Below are 23655 nucleotides of genomic sequence, written 5' to 3'. Positions count from 1 at the left end.
TTGATGCTAGCATGTCTTGCCCCATGCACTCCCGTTCAAAATTAACGTGCCGAAAACCGAAACTACGGTAAATCTTAAAAGTGCCTCTTTCGTCATAATTATGCTTTCACACAAAGGTTTGACTCATATTCAATCCCAAATAAAGCCTTGGTTGCTTTTTGGCGAGAGTTTCGCTTTAACCAACGAGTGTGCAGGAAGACATAGAGGAGAAAGGGGCATTTGCATGCTGACTACACAGAGTCAGGTGACCCCAAAAGAGAACGACATCAGAACAGGCACAATAATGCAATTTATCAAGGAAACAACTAGTTCGGACAAAATGATTGCAGATCTTGGGGGTTCAATGGTGTTGAGCTAACTGATTTGTTTTAATGTGTCCTGTTGTATTTTCTATTTACTGTTACAAAGAGTCATACGTTTGAGATCAAATTAAGTGATTTTTGTTGTTGTTGTTGTTAATGGTTTTGCTTTATTTGAATTTCAAATGTAATTCCCAGAAATGTTGTGTTGACACTTTCTGTCAAAAGGGAGGATGTAAGAGGATGGGAGATTCCTCTTTAAGGTATAAGGGTCAGAAAATCATATCAGGGGCAATTCTCTCTGCATGAAGTGTTGTAGGAAGATGGATAAGATGACATTTACTGTCCTAATAAAACATCCAAGGGTCACTGTCCTGGTAAAGGCATAATCAACCCAACCGTTGTTTTGGGAAAGGGGTAATTACCAGCTGTTGCAAAAGTATGTCCTCTGTTTGTATTTCAGTCAGAAACATTTGGAAGACTGTAGAGAACACTTTGGGTCTTCTCTCCATGCTGCATGTATTAAAGAGATCTGATTCATCACACTGAGTCTAAAATTCTTCTGAGAATTAAAAACTCTCTACCTTCACTTCTTCTTTTGACTTAAGTGCAGGAGAATTCATGAGTGAGGCTGTAGATTTGATTCCAGTTAGTGGATGGCTGCAGTCTTAAAAATGTTTCTCCTTTTTTTTTTTTGTTGTTATGAGTGGAGAGCAGCCAAGTTGAGCCCTGCAGGAGGTGTTTTCCTGCTCTGTGTCTGTGTGAGCCGTGTGTTTTCATGCACACACTGCTTCATGTATGCACATGAACTCTTGACTCCACTAATTTGTACCACTCCTCTTCTCAGGGTCCCGTTAAATCCTGGAGCGCTCGTGGACATGAAGAAATAGAAGCATCAGTTGAGGTGAGTGTCAGGAACGTCTGCTTTACTGGTACATGTTTCCTCTAGGGGGTTGTCCAAAGTCTTGAGCATTTTAGAAAATGCACAATTTTAAAGGTCCCATATGCAAGAGCTGGCTACCTGTCGTATTTGTACTCCAAACAAATAGGAGGCAGCATATCAAAATACAAAGTGTGAACTGTTGCCAACTGTAGCTGCCATTAGCTACATAGATCAATTATTACATATTGTGCCTTTTTTAATTGCTGTATTTACAAGGTTAGGAAAAAAGACTTCTCTCTTCTGTTTTTTGTCTGCATGATCAGTCATTTAATGTAAAATTCTCTTAATATAAAATTGTCCCTTTTAGGGATCTTAAACAATTATTTGCTGTTTAAAGAAATTATCCAATTAAAAAATATGTTAACCAACAATTGGGGATGGGCACAGAATCATCTTGTCACAAATCAGAAATTTCTGCTTATCAGATATATTGAAGTAGAATAAAAGATACTATGTAAAATTGTGTTTGATTCAAATGCAAGTCATTTGTAGTTTTAAACTAATATTATTTTTCAACTATGATAAGAATAATATTATAATATATTCATTTTTAGCGAATTAGTAGCCTCATTATGAGCTTGATTTTGTCGGAGCAGATGGAAGCCTCGCAATTGATTTGAAGTCAGTTTTGTGTTATTTATTTTCTCAAGTAACTTGATGTTTACTTTGTCTGTTCTATCAGCTCTTAAAGTAGCTCACTTTGATTTTGCATCTAATGTAGATCATGTCGTGATTAAAACAGTTTTCTGGTGGAGTCACGCCCAACGTATATCCTATATTATTAATGATTAACCAATAAACAATTGTTAAAAGGACACTACATAGTTTTGGAGAAGAAGTCCAAACTCAGAATTGATATTAAAAATATTAATGAGGTAATGATGCAAAGTCAGAAATATATATTTTTTTTCATAATTGAATTGAATTGAATTGAATTGAATTGAAGCTAGAAAGGTGGCAGGGTCCACCACATATAAACAAAGTAAAACAGTATGCAGCTGTGTTGTTGAAAAGAGTGTATTTAGTTTGTTTGGGCATAACACAATCAGTAAATGAAATCTTTCTCTTCTGATTAAAATTTGTTCCCCGGAACAACATAGTGCAGCTTTAAGGTGGCCGACCATCAATCAAAGGAATTGCTAAAAAAATGTGCCTGCCTAATCCCATCATCATATGTGTGTGTTGTCTCAGTAAAGTAATTTTACTCTTACTTTAAAAAAAACATTTAATATTTCTCCACTGAGCGGTTTCATTGTGACATCTGCTCTTTTCCAGGCCCTCCAGCTGACCTCCGGGCTCCCTCCTGGCCGTGGGGCTTTGTTGTTGGTGGGCCAGCTGACCAGGCGTGTATGTGAGTGAGAGGTGATGAAGTCCAGTATGAGGCAGTGGCGGAGGCTGGTGCTGGTGGGAATGCTGGCGTGGGTTCTCCTCTTCCTCGCCCTCCTCTCTTACTTCCTGGATGCTCGTGTGAACGAGCCCCTGACCTCTGCTGGCTCTTTACTCTCCCAGCACCCTGACACTCGACGCCTGGCCTCTATACAGGCCTCCCATCAACAGCATGCCAACCTTGGCTCCCGTTCTGAACTAGCCTCTACCTTGACTACAACCTACCCCAGAGATAAGCCAGAGCATGAGCCTTCTGCCAGCTCCAACACCCCAGAGTTCAGCCTGGAGGCTAGCCGCAGCCCCAACAGTGCTCCTTACGCCATTTATGGTGGCCCGGACACCAGCCACCAGGACTACCTGGACCCACAGAGCCTGGCTGCCTGGTCCTCCTTTGGTACAGAAAATGTGGGTTCTCACTCAGACGCTGCAGCTCAGAGTCGGGAGAGAACCTCCCAGACTGCAGAGTACCAGAACCACATCAGCACCGCAAGCTACCACGGTGGGGAGGAGGAAGAAGAAGATGAGAGGGACAATGAAGACGAAGAAGTCGGGAACAGGATGAGGACTACAGCAGGCAAGAGGGGTGGTGGATACTCCTCTGATCTGGAGGAATATTACTTTTCCAAGTCGGCCTCTGTGGTGCAGCGGCTCTGGCGGGGCCGCGTGTCTGCCGGCATGCTGAGTCCTCGGCTGCAGCGTGCCATGAAGGACTACGTCAGTGCCAACAAACACCATGTCTCCTACACGGGGCATCGCAACGCCGCCCAGAATGCCAAGGAGCTTCTGTGTCAAATGAAAGCCCAGGCCTGGCTGAGGACAGTGGACGGGTCGGAGCAGCCATTCTCTTCACTCGGTTGGGCTCGTCTTGTGCCGTCTCTTCCCCTGGAGAAACTCAACAGAAGGCAAGACCGGGGCAGCTTCAAGACCTGTGCAGTGGTCACCTCGGCTGGGGCCATCCTGCGCTCAGGACTGGGCAAAGAGATTGGTGAGTAGAAAGAGGAAAGACTTTGAGTAAGCAACTCAGGGCTCCATACCAAACCCCATACAGTTTCAGGGAGGGTTTTTGCTCTATTGTCACTTCTTTACTCACTGTAGATTAGTTTTTCACTGCAATATATTAGTCCCGCACCTCTATTGAGATGGTGCAGTCATGGCTAGAAGTGGAGAGAATTCAAAAATGTCTTTTGTGCAGAAAACAGTGATAGAATAGCACTTGAGTAAAAGCCTCTAAAATTAAATGCACGCAAATTGATAGGGTCTTTTGATGTGGAGCTGTATGAGGCACTTATCCCCAAGTCATTGATTACCTGCAGTAGTTAAGTGTCATCTCTCTACCTGTGTGCATAACCTGCTGGAAGTCCGACCAAAACAGCTGATCTGCAGCATAATACAGTGCACCGCATGCACAGCTGCCGAACATTGTATGGTTTAGGGAATGTACATCCAAAGCAAAGGGCAGTTTGATGGCAATGTAGATGTGTATTATACACTAAGTTTATATAGGCCCCTATATGTATATTTATAGTGTTCTGAAATGCAACAATTTTCAGGTTATTTGAATCAGTGTTTTTATCTGATGGCTGACAAAAGAAATCAATTAAATGCTCTGCTTTGGTTCTGATGCAGCATGTCGTCTGAAAAATAACTATTAAATGAAGTTATCAAAATTAATGTAGTGAGATACAGTAAAAAGCAGCAGAAAATGGCAATACTCAATGGGCCCGAGCCAGTAGATATTATTGGATTTCAGGATATTTGCCCCAAATCACACATTGAACTGCTGTGTGATTCTTCACCTGAGATAAACTGCTCTGACTGTTTTTTTTTTTTGTTTTTTTTTACTATGTACAACAGACTAGGTGCACTTATTTTACTATAATGTTACACTTGTGTCTTTTTTAATTTAAGAGTTTCCACTCAATATTATGATTTAAGTGTTGTATATGTTGCTGCAAATACAGTTACCTCAAAACGGTATTGAAGTTTAGCACCTGAGTAAATGTACTTGGTGACATTACATCACTAGCAGTTTTTAAAAAAGGCACATTTTTATATTTCTCAAAACGGGGTATGGAAATAGAAAAGTTTGTCTTTGTTTTCGTTCCAAAACTCTGAATCTATATGAAGCCCTGCAGTCGACAGAACAGAGGATGAGGAATGACGTGTAGCCAAAGGTATGAGCTGAAAGACCTGGATTCTAAAATGCGCTGTTTGTGCTCAGACCAACTCTTCTGTTCTTTACCCGAAGTCTGCAATATTCATCACAGCCCTCAGTACTGTGTCGGACAGAACAAACACCGCACTGATGATTGAGGTGTTTGTTGTGCTTTACCGATTGTGGGACTTCAAATATAAATGTTGCCTCTCACGAATGAAAGCGGTTTCAATTTGCACTTAAGCAACCTAAATAGAAAAGCAGGTAATTAAGAAGAAATTATGTATGTTGGAGTTTATTTGCTTGACTGAGAAAACGTTTGGTGCATAAATCAAAGCAAAATGCAATAAAACTTCAATAGAAACCTGGCAATGTGAGTCACAGTTTTAGTGGGAGTGGTCATTTTGGCATTTTGTTTTTACTGAAAACAAATATATAGAAATCATTATGTTGTTTTTGCCAGTGTCTGAACCAAACAAGCATATTCCTATACAACTGGAGAACATGATTTCTATGTGAATACCTCTTAAGCACCACAATTCTTCTGTTATATTGGTTTCTTGTGACAAATTTAACCTCCTATCAAAAAACTGCCTCTTCTGCATTGTGGAGGCTGCACTTACGTTGGGATTTCAATTCTTGGATTAATTGTTCAGTCCCCCCCCCCCCCCCATAAGAGGATTATTGCCTTGATCAGTTCAACTCGTGGTATTCACCTAATCGTTGCGCTTGGGCATTCCCCGCCAGCAATTCTCTTCAACAACTGAAGAAGCTGGGGACCTGTTTTAAAATATAAATGGCTCCATACAGTGTAATCTAACTCTATGAAGTCCTGAGATACTGAATTGGATTGAAAAGACGTTATAACCTCCGCCAAGTTGGTTAATTTGTCGGTTGGTTGGTTTGTCAGCAGGATAGCACAGCTCCTACAGAATGGATTTCCACAAAACGTTTTCATATTTTTTTTGTCTTTCAAACTTTTTATTTGCTTTGTCTCTCAACTCAACTTTAATCACAGAGCACTTTACACTCAACACAGTTGATCCTAAGTGCTTTACAGCATACAAAGGGAAATACAAATCAAAGGAAAAAGACAAAAGAAGAGGAAAAGGAAACAAGAGTGATGGTACAGTAATAGTAATAATTTAAAAATAAGGGCCACAGTGATGATACAATGACAGAAATATGCTTAATAAATTGCCATCATGTTGTAATAGCACCAACAGCGGTAACAGTAACATTGAAGACACACTGAATTAGGAACAGCTAAAGGCTAATGAGTAAAAAGTGTGTTTTTAAGACGACTCTTGAAAAGGTCAATAGTGAGGGAGAGTCTGATGGTACGAGGGAGGAAGAATTCCAGAGCTGCTTTATGAGGGAATAACTGGAGCATAGCATAGATCTTTATGGAAAAATGTCCAGCGTATGTAGGTGGCGGGTGTCTATGATTGAGTGCGAGTTGATGCCGATGAAGGCGGGGACTGTCTGCGCTCTGCTGAGTGCCAGTCTGGTTTGGTGTCTGTGCCGGTGACCGTTAACACGAACTCAACACTCTGCAATCTGTTTCACATTTAAACGCTCTCACTGCTCTCACCTTTCACTAATGAACACGTTTACTGCAAAGCTTCTGTGAGAAGTGTTGAGTTTCATTAGGAGCAGCTTAACATAATTAAAGCTAGACAGAGCAGAGCTGCAGTGTAGTCGAGCTGGACCCGGATGGTGCAGGTCTAACGAGATTACTGGGATCCATGTAAAGACATTTACTGTTGTTTGCTGACAGTTCTAATTGAACATAAGTGAATCAGGGCGCAGTTTACTATACTAGCAGCTAACTTGCACATATATGTCAAACATTTAAGCTTGATCTGCGTGGTGGCCGGCTAAGATGTTCAGACTTGAAGGTAAATGAATGGCTATTTTTGTCCACACTGATCGGCTCCAATCTTTGCTGATTGACTTGTCAAGCTGACTGGGTTGAGCGTGTGCCGAGTAGACTACATATCTTTTTGTTTGAATGTGTGTGCTTTTGGTTTAGAGACTTTGGCAGCTCTCTGGTTAGTGGGGAGAGTGTGAAGTCAGTGACAGATGGCTCACTCAGAAAAAAAAAGAAAAAAAGAACGGAACCCCCTCTGGTAACCAATCAGGCTCCCTCGCACCACGTATAGCGCCCTTGCATTTGCTTGTGCATTCAGCTGCTCAGAGCAATCAGAAGCTTTGATATGAGGAGCTGTGACCTTATGCATTGTATTGAATATGCCTACATGCATTCTGTAGACACGAGCTGTCGCAGATAACACTGTCTCAGAAATGTAGGGCAGACAAACGGGACATTTAGAAGCACATAGGTTATTTAAATCTGCATCTGCACTTGACTTTGTGGTCATGGTGGAATAAGCTTGTGGTGCTGTGTCGGTGTAAACATCAGCGCTGCAGAGTCTTTCAACACTGATGCCTCCACTCACTGCTCTGTTTCAAAATAAATCAGCACATTATAAGGTCAGATTTATTTATAAAGCTTGAGGTGCGAACAGGTTTGCTGCAAAGTAAAAAAAAAAGAAAAAAGAAATACGGACTCAAAATCTGTTCACATTCAGTGAGTGTCTGGATGTAAAATACACATTAAAGATGGACCTATCGTGCTTTTTTCCCTAATGTGTTATATAGGTTCATGTGCATGTAAATAGTCCTGAAAGTTAAAGTGATCCCCATCAACAGAAGCCCCTCTCTCCTACAGAAAGCACTGTTCCTTAAACGCCTCGTCACCTTTAGAGGTGCTCTTTGTAGTTTTTGGGAAGACATTTGAAACCAAACTGTTAAACCTATTCTGGTAGTCACCCAAAATAAACATATGAACCTGAAAATGAGCATTGTGTTTGGTCTTTCTGGTTACTGTTTCGGTTCTGGAGTATGAAGGACATTTGACTGACTGAGTGTTCCTCATTTTAAGAAGAAAAAGAAAAAAAAAGAAGAGAGGAATGAAATGAAAAGAGAAGCAGGCTTCAGTTTCAGGCACCAGGCCTCTGACTTAAACCCTGCAGGTGCTTCTAAATCTCTGTCGATGTATCATCATCATCCTGCCATGTTTGTTTTTTGGTTTCTGGCCAACAATGTGACACAAATGCACATGCTCAAAAACAAAAGGAGGTGAACATGTTTTTGTCAGCACCAAATCATTGCTCTCCATGTTTTGAACACCCCTCCTTTGTCAGAAGAAATCCCTCAAAAAAGCCTCAGATCTGCCCCTAAGACAGTCACCAAGAGGGCGCAGAAACATTGTCAATGAAAAAATAAAAATTCACGACCATTTCTTCTCTGCATACGTCTTCATGTCACACAGCAGCGGGCTATTGGTTCAGTGTGTCATCATCACGGTAATCAGTTCTTTAAAAAGAGGTCTCGCTTGACGGGGGACTTAGCGACGTGACGAATGAGATGAAGGTTACAGAGCCGATTAATTATGGAGCCGCCTCACAGTGTTGGAGGGAAAGCTCGACTTTGTTACATTAATACTCAGGCTAAGCTTCCACAGAAAATCAAACGGCATTGATCCCGCTCTGTCTTACTTCTTCTCACCCTGCTGTCCTTCCCAAAGGCTGCACTGCATCAAAATGTGTATTATGCAGCTGTGAACTGACAAAATCCCCCGAAGATGGATGTAAAAATCATTCTTCTTTTTTCGTGCCACTCGCAGGTCGGCTGACATTTGGATGATGTGGTTTCTCTGTGGATGCGGCACCGAGCTCGTCCTGTGAACGTTTCACACTGAGGTTTTTAGTGTTGTGTGTGGCTGCCATCATGTGGTGCATAGGACAAACTGCATCCAAAGTGCAATGGCACTGCATTATACAATTGAATGATCTGCTCTTAAAATGAGTACATTGTCATTTGAGCCAATGGTTCTGTGGTGCCGTGAAGGTTAAATATTCTGTGAGGGATCCTCCAGTCCATGCTGCCAGAAGCCTCTGCCTACTGTCCCTCTTTCTTTGTGTTTTTTCTCTTTGAATTTCTGTTTTTTTGCAAAGGAAATATGGCACACGCGTCCCCAAAAATTGGCATCAGAGGTATTTAATCAACTCCCTGACGTTAAAGCTTAACGAGAGGCATTAAGCTGTTGCTGTACACGTCCCACAGTGTCGGCTGTCAAGCGGCTCTGCCATTAATCTTCATATTCTAAATGCGTGAAGATCGACAACACCAAATTAGCAATGTGACACGGAATCATTAAAGCATTGTTGTCAAAACAGTAAGCGGTGAATAGCCATTTCCCTACATCTGAGTTATGATCTCGTCTTTGTAGAGCCGGCAGCTTAAATGTTGGAAATTGAGCTAAATTGGAGCTGCGTCTACTGATTGTCATTATCAATAGTGCTGTTTCAATTTAGCCTCATTGTAAAGAACAAAAGGTCCAATCAGTCTCAATAGAGCCGAGATGACAGTTTATCTTGTCCAATTAACAGTCCAAGACTCAAATTAGTTCGATAAATCATTTGCATGAATGTTACATTATTCATGTCAATCAAACAAAGAACGAGTGGGTTTCCACCATCACTATGGACCTACCTGGAAGAACATGGATGCCTTTAATCTAACTTTGGACATGAAGAAGTCACTTCACTTCATCCTCTTGTGGTCAAAATGAGTACTGCAACAACAAACACTGCGAAAAATTTGCCTCATTTTCCTCTTGAAAAGACATTTTCTTCAGTCAGCTCCAAAAACTTATAAGGCACAGAAAGTGGATGACCAGAATCTTTTTTTTCTCAGTTGTCCCTCAAGGCTTCCGTAAAAAACACATTCATGAAGACTGTAATTCCCCAGCTTGGGATCAATGAAGTATATCTATCTACAAAACTCATTTAAATTTAGCAAACACCTTTGACCATGCTGACAACACATGTGCAGGATTGAGAAAAACACGCCTGGGACAACACTGAGTCAACAGTGAGGGTTGTCGAACTCAGACTGTAAAACTGACGCTGTGAGAACAGGAGGGTAACGTGTCCTACGTGGAGGAACTGGATCAAGAGAGAAGTGGTGGGTTCAGCTTTTATCTGGTGGACAGAGATAAATGAACCTGTTACAGCAGCATTAATCGAACTCTCTCTGACAGATTATAAATAATAGTGTTGTAATACTGTAGTTTAATCGCTGTATGTGTCACCAGCTTTGCTTTATGGCCGTTCTCCTGCTGAGAAAATGCTCAGTCTAACTGGTGGACGTGATTTATGTGGAAGAGAGGGCAAAGGTTTACGCTGAACTAGTAACAGCTCTCTTTTTAGATATGCTGATCTCTTAAAGAACTGATGTGCCGTTGTAATGCCTTTTTTCTGGAAAAGTGTGTTTCACTGGTGAGATACGGCAGACGGAGAAATAGGAAGAAGATAGTAGAGGCTGGATATTGATCCTGGTCAGGCTGAGGTTAAACCGACCGGTATGTGTGGTGAGAAACGATGGAACTCAATAAGATGTAGCAAGTGATTTTAAAGATATGGTCAAGTGTGTTCATATGGTTTCTGTAGAGAGAGAGCTCAGAGAGTGGCTGCTTGAGAAGCAGGGATGCTCCTAATCAGGGTCAACCACATGAGCCAAAGTATGATAATCCAGCATTTCAGAGGCTTGAGTGGATGTTTTTCAGTGCCGGGGATGTACAACTGGCAATAGGAAGTAGGACTTTGAAACAAAAGGTGCGATTTAAAAAAAAAAAAATTCTTATAACTGTTATGAATAAAAGCATTAGATGTTTCAGACTCCTGCACAGGAGAATTAATTGAGATACATCTTGACCTCTTCTCAACCTCAGAGTCGTGTAAAAATGTATGCTGTTTTGAAGTGAAATTAAATGAGATAATTGATATTTTTTCATAATTGAATGTATTTTTGGAATGTCTCTTTCTTATGAAAAGTTTAAGGTCGTAGCTGTGAAGGAATCAAGGACGCACAAACCCTGCAGCCTATAAAGGGGCTCACGATTAGGCATTAATTAATTTTAAGGTGTTTTCAGTCAGAATGAAAATCCCTGGTTTCGGGAAAGAAATATCCAGAGAAATGATTTGTCATGAACACAGTGTGACAGGTTGGATCCGGTACCCGTGGCTTTTTATAGCATTGATGTCAATCAAGTAAAGTATGAGTGGGTTTCCACCGTGAGAGTCCTTTCAACATTTATGAGCAGCTGTGCCCAGTGTTATTTCCTTAAAGGTATGATATGCAACATTTCTGCATTAAAATGTCCAAAGGTTACAGACCTTTGTTTTATATTTTGTTGAACTGTATACTTCCATTATCCTAAATCTTTCCAACGATGTTGAGATCAGAGAAATTTGGGGCGCGCAGCGTGCCCCAAATTTCTGTAAAGGGGCTCACGATTAGGCATCAATTAATTTTAAGGTGTTTTCAGTCACGCTTCATTTTCAGTCGCGCTTCATTTGCAAAATGAGGAAGGAAGTCAGCGACAGGACTAAATGTAACGTGAATACATGTTTAAAACATGCACATTACCTTATTCTTGAACATTTCTGCCTGAGTCATGTCAGACAAGATCTTATCTTAAACCCTGCAGAAATTACATTCATTAAAATGTAATTGCCTATACCGTTTGCCTTTTAATAAAATGATTGTACATTTCAGTCAAAGTGTTCTATTTGCAACAATTCATACACAGGCAGAGTGATTGACATGTACTCAAAAGGTCAGACAACATTGATAAAAGCAACACGTTTGGCTCAGCACTCCTTGAGGCGCAGAAAAAGGCAGAGTGAGCAGGCTTCATTAGTAGAAACCAGCTGTTGTATCATTTCATTATACCATCAAACACAAGTGTAATGCAGGTTTGTCTCCAGGCAATCAAGAGTTGTCATTGACTAGATTATTGACTGATTAGGATGCTAAAAATAATAATAAATACATAATTAATGAAAAATGTAACTAGAAATATAAATATTGATAAAACTATACATTAATTAAATAACAAAACATTAAAAGACATAACATAAATGCATTTACATTATTATTCTTTTAAATATCTGGTCTATCATTGCATATACTACCTCTATTTTAGTTTTTGGATAGTTGACTTATTTTTCCTAAATATTTCTATTTTATTTATATTGTGTTCAGCACTGATGTGAGCAGTAAGTCCTTTTTACAATTTGTTTTATCATTAAATTTTTTTATTTTAGTATTTGGCGTTTTCTGCTGTTAGTGTATTTTTGAGCGACTTCTGGCACAAGAATTTCATACGCGATTGATGAAGTTCAATCTTATCTTTAACTTAAATCTCTAGATATATGGGAAAAAAATGATACGAACTGATGTTATACAAGAAAACAAAAAGTGTAAAGAAATTATATACAATTTTCTTTTTCATCTCTATTCCGATTCTGCTGGATGTAGACAAAGAACACAATCAGGGCTTTAAGAAAACCTTCTTGAAAACCCGTCCGTCGGTTGCAGCCCTGCAGGGAACAGACATGTCCACGGCATCATAGCGGAGTAGGAGGGCAAACTCAATGTCAGGGCTGGTAAGCACGACTGTTTGCAGTCCGCGGTGCTGACGTGAATGCCAATCGTTGTTCTGGCAGTGATGAAGGAGTGTGAGATCAGAAGCTGGAGGTTCATCCATTCTGGTGTCAGATCAACGCAGCGGGAGGATCTGCTGAATTGACTAATCGATCCACTGACAGGCAGAGATCACAAGTTTCTCATTATTACTTCGACCATCCATCAAGCTGAGGATTTCATGTGGAGACTGTGGTATTTTATTAGTGGTGTTTCTTTAGTTGCAAGAGCTAACCACTAGAGAGCACTTTGGTTATGTCTGTGAGGCAGCCAGGTGTTGTTGTTGTTGTCATTGTAATCTTAATTTTTTTCACTGCAGTCACCATGTTGTCACTTTGATTGTGCTGAGCCTCAGATCTGATTAAAGTATTCACACGGACATGCGTGTGTGTATGTGTGTGTGTAAGTTTGATGTCATTCACATGCAAATGACCGTGTCAGTGTTTCTGAGGGCCACAGTGTGTCTTTATGTATCTATTGTTTTTTCTTCTGTTTTGAAGTTGCCTTCAAAATAAAAGCATGTGACCGTTCTAAAGGCCAGCGTTGACTGCACTGAGACCTCGACAAGCTCTGGCTTACGTGAGACGTCTGATGCACAAACATTTTAGATCGCTGTTGAGGTTTTTTTTCTTTTGTTCATCATTCCCTTGTTTTGTATTTATCTGAACTATTCGAAAGCTGGCTGTCAAACCTCCGTACATCACCTGATTTGGAAAAAATCTGTTGCGTTGAAAGCGAGGGGACAGAACTCAGAAAATTCAAGTATTATTAGGTAAAAAAAAACATATTCATACAAAAAGTGTCAGCTTTTGAATCATATCTTCCTGTGTATTCCCACAATATCATGCATACCTCAAAGTCAGTTTAATTATCCGCCCAGAGTGACCTCATCTGTGGTTCACCCTTCAGATACACATGATGCAGTTTTACGGTTCAACGCCGCGCCGACGGAGGGATACGAGAGAGACGTTGGGAACAAAACCACCATCCGCATCATCAACTCACAGGTGAGCGAGAGTCTGTCCGTGTAATGAATCATTGATGGATATAGAATCCAGAGAGCTGTGTCACCCCACTGAAACACACGCAACACATATAGAGTGGATGAAAACGTAAATGATTTATGATTATATGATTATTTGACGTGCAGTGAATGCTGTTTTATTGATGGCTGGTTTGCATTTCGGGATAGTTTTTCTTTGTTTCAGCTCAAGGGCCATTTTTGTGCAGAGATAATGAAGCCCATCAATAATGCATCTGTTGTTTTTATTTCGTGTTCGTACCTTTTTTATATTTATTTAACCTTTTTTTTAAATCACGAGAAGTCTCAGTGATATTACAAGTCTCTCTTTTTTTCCGAGAGAGTCCTGGCTAAGACCAGCACAAAGCTGAACAACCTGTGTTTTTGCATTAATGTGTCTCTGATCAGTAGAACAAGACCAGTTTATCGGTTGGCTGGCCAAACACAGATCCATCGATATACTGTACGGTGTCCAACATCTGCCGATATGAAAAAAGCTTGTTTTTTGTTTGTTTTTAAGGGATATTAATGCAGAAAAAGAGGTTAATATGGTTACATTTATAATTATTAAATTCGAAGACAGGTTTATTATTCAGTATAAAAAACCCAATGTTTGATAACCACATAAAGGATCATTGCGAAAACTTGTGTTTATTAGCTGATATATTAGAGGAGGAGGAATAATTTATGCATGTTTCTCAACAAAGTGCCTGTACAAATAAATATATTGGCTGATAAATCATAATAGGAAACTTTTTCTACCCATTATCGGTATAATAATAATGATAATAATAATGATGATAATAATGATGATAATGATAATGATAGTATTCATATTTGTAGAAGCACTTTGTAACATTGTTAAGAAATGTGCTTCATGAATTACAATTACTAATATTTATGTAAATACTATACAAATAAATTAAAAGACAATTAAAACAACTTAATGCAAAATACAGATGTCCAATAAGATAAAATACAGAAAAGGTTAGATAAATAAAACATCAAAAGCTGATACAACTGAAACGGTGAGAGAAAACAATTTAAACATCAATTGCCCAGAAAAAGCAGGAATTTCTCCTCAGCTCTGGAAACAGCTGGCCAGCTTCTGTAAAAAAGTACAAAATCTAGGTACTAAAACCTCTGAAGCTTAATATTTAAAATGTTATTTCTCTTTTGTTTAATTTGTGTACGTTTATCTGCAGTTATATAAGAAGTTATTGTCCTTGGCCAGGAAATACCTTGGTGCATGACCAACCATAAAATCACGACTTGTTGCCCTTTCACTTCAGTTTTGTGCGTTGGATTCAGATTTTGTCATCCCTGCTATCTTTTTTCAGTCATCATGCTAAGCTAAGCTAGTTGGCTGCTGTGAATAAGTACATTTCCCAAATTGTAGAAGTATTGCTTTAAGGAGATTTGGCCTTTGGTGCTGATTCAGTTTGGTAAAAACACTTGCTAATAAACTGTTCTGCCTGCGTGAATACAGTATGGTTTGACTTTTACCCCGCATATTTCCCTCCGCAGATTTTGGCCAATCCTAAACATCGGTTCAACACAAGCTCCATCTACAAGAATGTGACTCTGGTGGCCTGGGACCCTGCACCTTACACTGTCAACTTACACAAGGTATTTTTCTTGGATTAAATGACTGAAATTATTATTCAGTGAATGCTTGTTTTCCACAATCAATAAGTTCGTAGACTTCTGCAGGGGTTGAAGCATTCAGGTTAATAACCTAAGAAGCATGCTTTGCAATCAAGTTTGATTTGCATGCTGGATGTGGCCTTCTCTCCGTATGATTTCAATTACGTTGCCAATTTCCATTATGTTACAATGATAAAAACGTTCCGTCTCTTCTTAATGATTTTCCATGACCGTTTTAACTTTTTCGCAGGCTAATAATAGAAGCCCTCGTGTTTCTAAATGAACAGTGACTTGTTTTCACGTGTTGACCTTTAATTCTCTGTAGGGGCTGTTATTGTGAAGCCCTGTCACCTCGGTCGCTCACCTTTCCAGATGCATGACGCCATACAATGCCGCAGTGATGATTAGTCCGCGCGTTACCACTCTCGTTCAGCATGTTGTTATGTGTTTATGCATTTCATTAAAGATAACAAATTATACATTTAAATGGGCCTTAATGAAACAAATGTATTGATCCATAAGTAGATGAACTACATTACAAGTAATTAATTATTTGATATTTAATGGGCAATAAATCAGAGGGCTTGTAATGAGAATTAATACGTAAGATATGAGTCCATTAATACAATTAAAAACTTAAACAAGGATTTACAAAAACAGCCATAAACAGTTGATAAGGAAAACATTTTAAAAATGTATAAATTATTTTGTCAACAGAAGATATAATTAATAAATTCATTTGAGACTAAAGTTTAAAAAGAAAAATAAATAACTGGTTTCACAAATTGAGTTAAGATGGCAACGTCTCCCCCCGAGCGTTTCCTCGTCGCCAGTCTGTCTCGTGTCCCGGTTGCTCTCATGTAATCTCATTCGGAACAGATGATGATAATAATGAAGGTAATAATAATGACAACAAAGGAAAAATAAAACCAGACGTGGCAGATAAAATGAAAGTAAAGGACAAGAGCAAGTAAGACTTATAAAACAAAGGAAGAATATGATGCAAAGACATGAAAAGAACAGTATGAATAAATAGGATAAAGACCAGCGGACAGACGTTTCCAAAAGCGTGCACGAAAGGAAATGTTTTAAGGAGAGATTCAGGAGAGATTATTGTTTGAGTCATTTTTATACTATTCGATATTGTAATAGTCATTTTTCACTATTATCTGATATTTCCTGAACCTAACAAATGACTTTATATGATGATATCTGTCCTACTCAACATGTGGTACTTACACAGTTGATAACTATTTATTTCATGTGTCTATCTTGTTTCATAAGAGCATTGTATGTGATTATCTTTTTTCATCTAGAGGCAGTCATCAGTAATTCGAGTCTGTTATTGTAAATGTCTGAAAAAGCATGGTGTTTTTGTGTATATGTGTATAAGAAGGATGAATTGTGGGAGGCTGATTTTCTTCCTCGAATTTATTATAACTGACCTTCATTTCCATCAGTAATTGATGCTGATTACTCGCATCATTTCAATTTAAGGATGTTTTAGTCCTGTGTGCTCATCACATTATGTGCCTTTTTAATATAAAGGATCTGTATTATATCCATTTTACTATTCAGTACACACAGTAATGAAGGGACATGGGAGAGCTGCATGAGGCATTGTATTTTATTTCAAACTCAGGACTGAGGATTACGACAACACGTGTTCATAACACAAGGATGGAGGGGGGGCATGACAGTGTCTCAAAAGGAACAATCTTTCCTGGTGATACACATCAGAACCTCCTCCATAATGATGATCCATGAACAAAAATAACACATTTTACTGTCTCAGTATCTTCCTTTAAAAGTTTGTGCTAAAAAATACATTTTTTTTGTAAATTGCCACAGTCCTTATTGTCAGAATCTATTGAGCATCCACGGGACATAACAGATCAAGTCTGATTGATGGAATTTGGATGGAAGGTTGATGCCTTCAGCTCTTTGTCTTGGCCTGCAACAGTGTTTGGGTGTGGCGCGCGAGTCAGAGTGACATCCACTTGAATGCCAGCAGAAGTTTCCCAGCAGAACATTTTGTTGGGCCTCGCCTTACACAAGGCCCGGTTAAGGTGTGTTTAACAACAATCACACCACAACAATCGGTGTCCCTATGCATCCTTTTGTCACCCCCCTTTGGTCTGTTGGGAGGGTGACGTTTTGAGGCAGGGGATTTTTGAGACGCTGTTGTTTGAGAAGGCAGGCTCAGGTGTCTTACCACTGGACTTCAAATTGACCATAGTTTCCCAAGCCACCTGTGTCATCTTCCTTATCTCCTTCAGTGAGAGGTTCTCTTGACGGGTGCTCATTTCAACGTGAGGGCGTACACATGGGTGAAGGTTCTTCACAAACAAAACCTTGAAGATAGGGTTCTCTTTTAAGCCTGGTGCATTCCTGCCCTGGAAGTAAGCGTGCCTAAAACATATGTAATAATCTCTGGGATGCTTGCGGCGCGAATGTTTCACTTGGATGGCTGCAACTATTCCTGTGGCTTCATCAGCAGTAGAAGAGAATTCTTCTTTCAATGTGTGACAAAGCTCCTTGTAGTCATCTCTGATGCTAGGAGGTTGTGTTTCTATGAATTTGTGTAAAGCTTTGGAGCTAGTCTTCTCCACAAGTTTAACTTTCTCCCTCTGGGTTGCACGGTGCAAGTCAGCTAGACAATGGTCAAGTGAACTTAGGTAATTCTCAACATGGTGATCACAGTTGTCTGGCTCAAAATGTTCAATGTCCCTAGCCATAGACTCAAGCTCTTCAAAGCGGGGGCCCTCTAAGCTAGCGTTTCTATGGACATTGACATCCCATGCTGCAGTTCTGTCTAGCTGGGAGGCAGGGGCTGGCCAGCTGTTATCACCCTCATGGAGGTGCAGAGAGGAGGTGGGGCACTCCTGGAGTGATCTGGTCCCCCTTTCAGAGGGAGCGGCCCTGATGAAGGTGTCATGCATCAGAGAATGGGGGTAGTGGGTAGAATATCTTCTGGAGGATAAACTACCTGTGACCTCACTGTCTGTTTCAGGAGGATGGGAAGTCATGTTACTGTTATCTCTGTCTCTCAGTGGAGGTTGAGGAACTGACTTCATTCCCAATGACTTGGGGTCAGTTGAGAATTGTTCACATCTTCTGAGTGGGGAGGGAGTTGACCTTCCATCAAGGGAGGAGTGTGAATCGGAGTAACCCGAATCACATTGGCTGAACGACGGTGGTGGGGAGAGACATTCTGACCTAAGTCTTAACAACTCCTCCTTGTGTGAACAAAGATCTAACTCTGCGGAGTGCAGGTCATCTAAATAGCGCATGGCTTTCTTATTAGCCATCTGAACTTCATTGAGGAGACTAGAATTATGCGCTCTAAGGAGTTCTAACTCCTGTTCTAGGGTTGTTTTGCTCTGAACAGCAAGGCTGGTTTGCCTGTGGAAGATCAGACCTACCTGATCAGCGGGGGTCTGTCACCCTGACCAATAGTAGCTCAAACCTGAATTCTGCACCTAGGTGTGAAGAATGGGGAATTCTGGGACGCTGAGTTCAGTTCAGAGTCCATTTTGAAATCCACAATGAATGACTTCATCTGTGGGTCCCAACAATTTTAATGATGAGGTCATCAATGATATTCATTTCACAGCCTTTTTCCTGAGCTAGGGAAATGGGGCAGACTACCTCAAGTGCCAGACCGAACCCTGGGGATTATTCTGCCCCAATGTCACGGGTTAGTCTCTGGACAACAAGTGACAGTCTTCTGTCTCTTTTGGTGTAAGTAGGACTTATCTGTAAGTCAGTCACATTGGCTCTTGTTGAGGGCTGTATGATGCCTGATCTGGGAACAGTGATGCCACCTAAGCAGGTCTAGGTATTTCTGGAACATTGTCCATTGCTTTTGAAGTTCTTCTGTTGAGTGATGCTGCTCCTGGTAGGTTTCCAGCTCCGAAACAACGAACGTGTTATTGTTTATCGACTAGTCTTTTTCAGATAAGATCATTTCTGGTTACACTGTGTACGTCACAGAACCCGTTGCTTGTCTCTCCACTTGAACTATTTTCGGATGAGCACAACCTCCTGCGTCTTATGAGGCCAGGAGGTGAGGGTGGGGGCAGGGTTGTCTCTTCAGCATCGGTGACGCAGGAGACACTGTGTGTGTAAAGATACTTGTGGAATATCTCGATAATACAGACACTGCTTCATGCTCAATCTTTCTGTAATTGCTTTCTGCTTTTCTCCGTGTCTTCAATGCGAATGTGATTGGTTTCTCTTCCCCTGGTGGCCTGTTTTGTGACACATTGCTGCCTCCTGGGCTTTGCGCTAGGCCTGGGCGATAAACCGAAAATTTACCTATACCGAAATTTACGACGATAACCGACGTCATTTTGGCCATGTCGGTATATTCGGTGTCATAGGCATAACATCCACTAGGGACAGGGGACATGTTAGGTCCACTTGATTAATCTACCCCGGCATATACCGATATGCTTATTTTACATTAATTTGATGGCAAACTCCACCCGCTGATGCAACACCAGCTATGCCAGGTTAGTAATCGCTGTGAGTCGCGGACAGTTTGTGTAATGATGCTGCGTTCAAAGGCTGCAACAGGCCACTGTCTTCGGCCAGGCCGGTCCATTGATCAAACATTTGTGTTTTGTTTTTTATTCACTCAAAATAATGACTGTATTTCCAGCTAGAAAACGCGCATCTCTCTCCTCCCTCCATTGTTGTTTGCATTTGTGTCTCTGCGTGGTCTGACACGTGAGTGTCCTCATGCTGGAAAACGTGACTTCTCGCGTACGTGACGTCACTCCCCGAGACGTAAGAAGAAAGCAAAAATATATATTTTTTACTAAGGAAAATCACAAAACTAGTAACGCGTTACCGGCATCACTGATTGTGTAGCTTAAGTGCAACATGGAGCATGAAGATTTAAAGGAAAAAATAAAAACAGTAGAATTAACTTTGAGCAAGTTTGGAGGAAAGTCGGAGGTGTGAACCCATTTTAAACAAGTCGTGGGCCGTGATAATAACATTTGTCGGCTTTGTCGAGTGCATTAAGTGCGGCACTTGTTGCAAATTCATTAAGATTTCTGTAGTTAAAACAACTCGCAATTGTAGTCGAGAACGTCAGTTATAACAGCCCACGTATTAAACAGTTGTCAGGTTTAAATCGGTCTTGGGCTCATAATTACATTCAATGTGTCGGGCCGGGCTCGGACACAACGTGCACGGGCTCGGGTCGGGCTTGATTCTAAGCTCTACTCAGGTCCAGCCGCGACTTTACTGAGGTTCACCCAGCAGAAAGACAGTCAGCTCACCTCCCAGAACATGGCATTGAATCGCTGGAAACTGATTTAGGGACTGTCATCAAATTACTTAGCATAAATATATTAATACAAAATAATTGCAGTTCTTTCAATATCTTCCATGTCATGGGGCCCAGTGACTCCAGCAGCAGATTGTATTAGTAAACTGGATGAATGAGACACAGCTATGTTTATTGTACTTTAGTGCTTCCTCTATTTTATATGAATATTAATATGCAGAAATCTTGATTTTTTTTTTTCTCAATAGCTTCCATGTCATGTGACCCTCTGACCTCTGAAACAGATTCTGTGTCTATCAAAAATATATAATGATAAAGAAAATAGTGGTAAAAAAAGTTCTCTAATGCTCAAGAGGTTAACATATTATTAAGCAGCAATGTCAACTTCTCTACTATTTTGTCTCATGTCTTAGATTCTGATTCTGAAGTCCTCAAAATGTTTATTTATTTACATCCAACCTCTTCCACCACCTGCAGTACAACCACGTGATTCAATTCGAAGAAACAAAAAAAGCGAGAAGCGAGAAGCTTAGAATTTGTTTATAAGGGACTGTATATTTTATACTTTTAAACTTGTTCAGTTGTTGTCATTTCAAGTAATCTGTGCTTTTCAGCTGTTCAATCGTGTGTCTATCAGTTGTTCTTAACTACTAAATAAATAATATAAATCTTAACTACAATGTAGTTTTACAGTCCTTTAAAGTGGCATTTCTGTAAATACACAGGATTGTTTTTTCTTTTTTTTAGGTGTGTGTGGGGGGGGGGGGGGGTGTTACTTATCGTTCATTTATCGTTATCGAGGTGAGTTGCTCAATATATCGTGATATTGATTTGAGGCCATATCGCCCAGCCCTACTTTGCGCCACCTGAGACTATTGTGATTTGTTAAAAGAAATGCAAACGAGCCAGAGAGGTCATGCTCTGTGGTACCTGCTTATTATGTATTTGCCACATCATAGGACATGTTAAACATGCCTCCTGCCACAAAGTAGACTCTAAAATAAATGGAATAAAAAACCTGTCAAGAATCCATAATGTAAAAGAGCAAAGATAAAAACCACTCAATCACCTATACATGTGCTTCTGTTGAAAGGCTGAGGGATAAATTCATGAAAGAACTTCTATAAAAGCTTGAATAGTCATTCACCAAAGACACCCTCTCCCAGCACACAGGACCATTTAATGCTTCAATTGTGCTATTTTCTAATTATGTTATTTTGGTACATCATATGAATGTATTTTTTCTTCGTCTTTGTTCAATGTGCACCATGTCAATCATCCATATTTTATGCTGACGTGTAACAACTAAAAGCCATTTGTGAGTGAATAAAACATCACCTCATCAGCTGTGAAAGAAAACATGAATTGAATCCTGTTGCGCAGCAACATGTGGTGCAGAGCCACCACTTTGGCCACACAGCTCATCACAGCATGAAATGGCAGTGAGAAATGTTCTGCTAGGCTTTTTATGGTTGTCTCTGGAGAGAACTCATTAAAGTCATTTAAGTTCAACTTCTGGTTGTATTCACATTCAGTAGCCATGATGGTGTCTTGCTAATATCCTTAATCGGTTTTCAATCATTGGCAATTGCTGTAAGCAACATTTTCCAGCTCAGCTGCTGACAGAAAGTGATAGAATGCTGCCAAAAGGCATATTCAGAAATCAGCTATTTTCTTTTTCTTTTTAGTAACTGATGAAAAAAGCAAGCTCTGTCATTTCACCAAGGTTATCTGTCGACATCAGAGGGATAGCAGGCCAATGTTTGTTCTCTCCAGTTTACATCTCTAGCCCCTTATTGTTTACTTTAACACTTGGACAATGCACCAGTATGAAGGACTGAAACTGCCAAAATCAGAAATGTAAAAAATACAAATACAAATAAAAAGCTCTATAAGAAAAGAATATGCTGTTGAATGCACTAAATTAAGTGGAAATTAAAGGGGGCGGAAATGCGAAGGGAGAAAAATACAGACATAGATACTTAAATAAATGGATACATTTTAAAGTTGAATAAATTCATAAATAAAATGGAATATAGAATGTTAAAGTAAATAAAAATACAGAAGCCAATTAAAGCAGAAATACATTTCTATTTATTGATTGAATGGTATGTTATTCTATTTATTGCGCCATTTATATATTTCTTCTAATTTTGTTGTTTCAGGCATCCATACAAGCAAGAGTCAACAAGCAATTATGTTGTTGATGTTACAAAACACCCATATAAACACATCATTGTGCAACAATTTTATTTACATTTAGCCAAGTCAGTTTTATTCATACTGCCCAATATCACACAACATGGACTTGCCTCAGAGGATTTTACAATCTGTAGTTTATGACACCCTTCATCCTTAGACTCCCTGATTCCAATGAGGGAAATAAATGGAAGAAACCTCAGGAGGAGACACAGAGATATGGATCCCTCTGCCAGGACGGACAGCATGCATGAGACGTCTGTGCACACTCACACAGAATGACAACATTGTAAATGGATCACAAACATGCTGTATGAAGAATGGATACAGGAGGGACACTGAGTAACTCCAGGTGTCACCAAACAGGCCCATAGGCTTGCTTTTATATAAACAGAGGTCCTTCAAAACGTATTTCCGCAGTCAAACATATCCTAAAGTTCCCCACCAAGACTTTAAATCACTATATTTGCCATTTAGGGTCTTTCTACAATATGAGCAGGGGCCAAAGGCACACCCCGTTGCTCCAGCCTTTGTAGCCAAATAAGGTGAAATAGGTGGTGTTCTGAAAATAAAAACATGACTACCATATTGATTTCTTTTTAACATGTGAAATTTCGTAGAACATGTTTATTGACCTGAGTGGAGAAGAATAACATGAATGAGGACCAGTAGAAAGTTCAGACAATGGTCTAAACTGAGAATTTTGCCCCCCTTTCGGTCTTTCTTAATCAGTGGTATGCCAGCCCCGACTACAACCTCTTCGGCCCATATGTTGAGCACCGCAAGCTCCACCCTGACCAGCCCTTCTACATCCTTCATCCCAGCTATGTGTGGCGCCTCTGGGATGTGATTCAGGGCAACACTCAGGAGAATATCCAGCCCAATCCTCCCTCATCTGGCTTCATTGGTGAGTACTCACATGTACATGCGCACATACAGCCGATATGCATGCAGTGTACTGCTGTTCCCTTGCTCTTGCCTCTGTATGCTTATCTTTCAATTTTCTTACTTGCTCCTGGAGCAGATATAGGAGCAGAGACACACACATGCGCACACACACACACACACATGCTTCAACATGATGAATTTTTTATCTTCAGCATGCACAGTGACAATATCAGCATGCAGCATGCACTCCAAAATAGC

At 40.2% G+C, this 23655-nt stretch overlaps 1 protein-coding gene across 1 annotated transcript in view; it reads left to right on the top strand.

Moving 5' to 3' along the window:
* The window catches only part of LOC115587792 (beta-galactoside alpha-2,6-sialyltransferase 2), a 62899-nt gene that overhangs the window by 25636 nt on the left and 13608 nt on the right, over positions 1–23655 (top strand). Inside the window, exons 2-6 of the mRNA XM_030427788.1 lie at positions 1147–1203; positions 2518–3613; positions 13250–13347; positions 14889–14990; positions 23242–23416. Of these exons, the coding sequence (XP_030283648.1) occupies positions 2608–3613; positions 13250–13347; positions 14889–14990; positions 23242–23416 (1381 nt within the window). The 5' untranslated portion in view covers positions 1147–1203; positions 2518–2607. The remainder of the gene's footprint in view (positions 1–1146; positions 1204–2517; positions 3614–13249; positions 13348–14888; positions 14991–23241; positions 23417–23655) is intronic.

The sequence above is a fragment of the Sparus aurata genome, chromosome 9, assembly GCF_900880675.1.
Source record: "Sparus aurata chromosome 9, fSpaAur1.1, whole genome shotgun sequence".
Taxonomy (NCBI): domain Eukaryota; kingdom Metazoa; phylum Chordata; class Actinopteri; order Spariformes; family Sparidae; genus Sparus; species Sparus aurata.
Note: the sequence above shows the minus strand (reverse complement) of the source record. Positions and strands in the feature narration are given on the sequence as shown.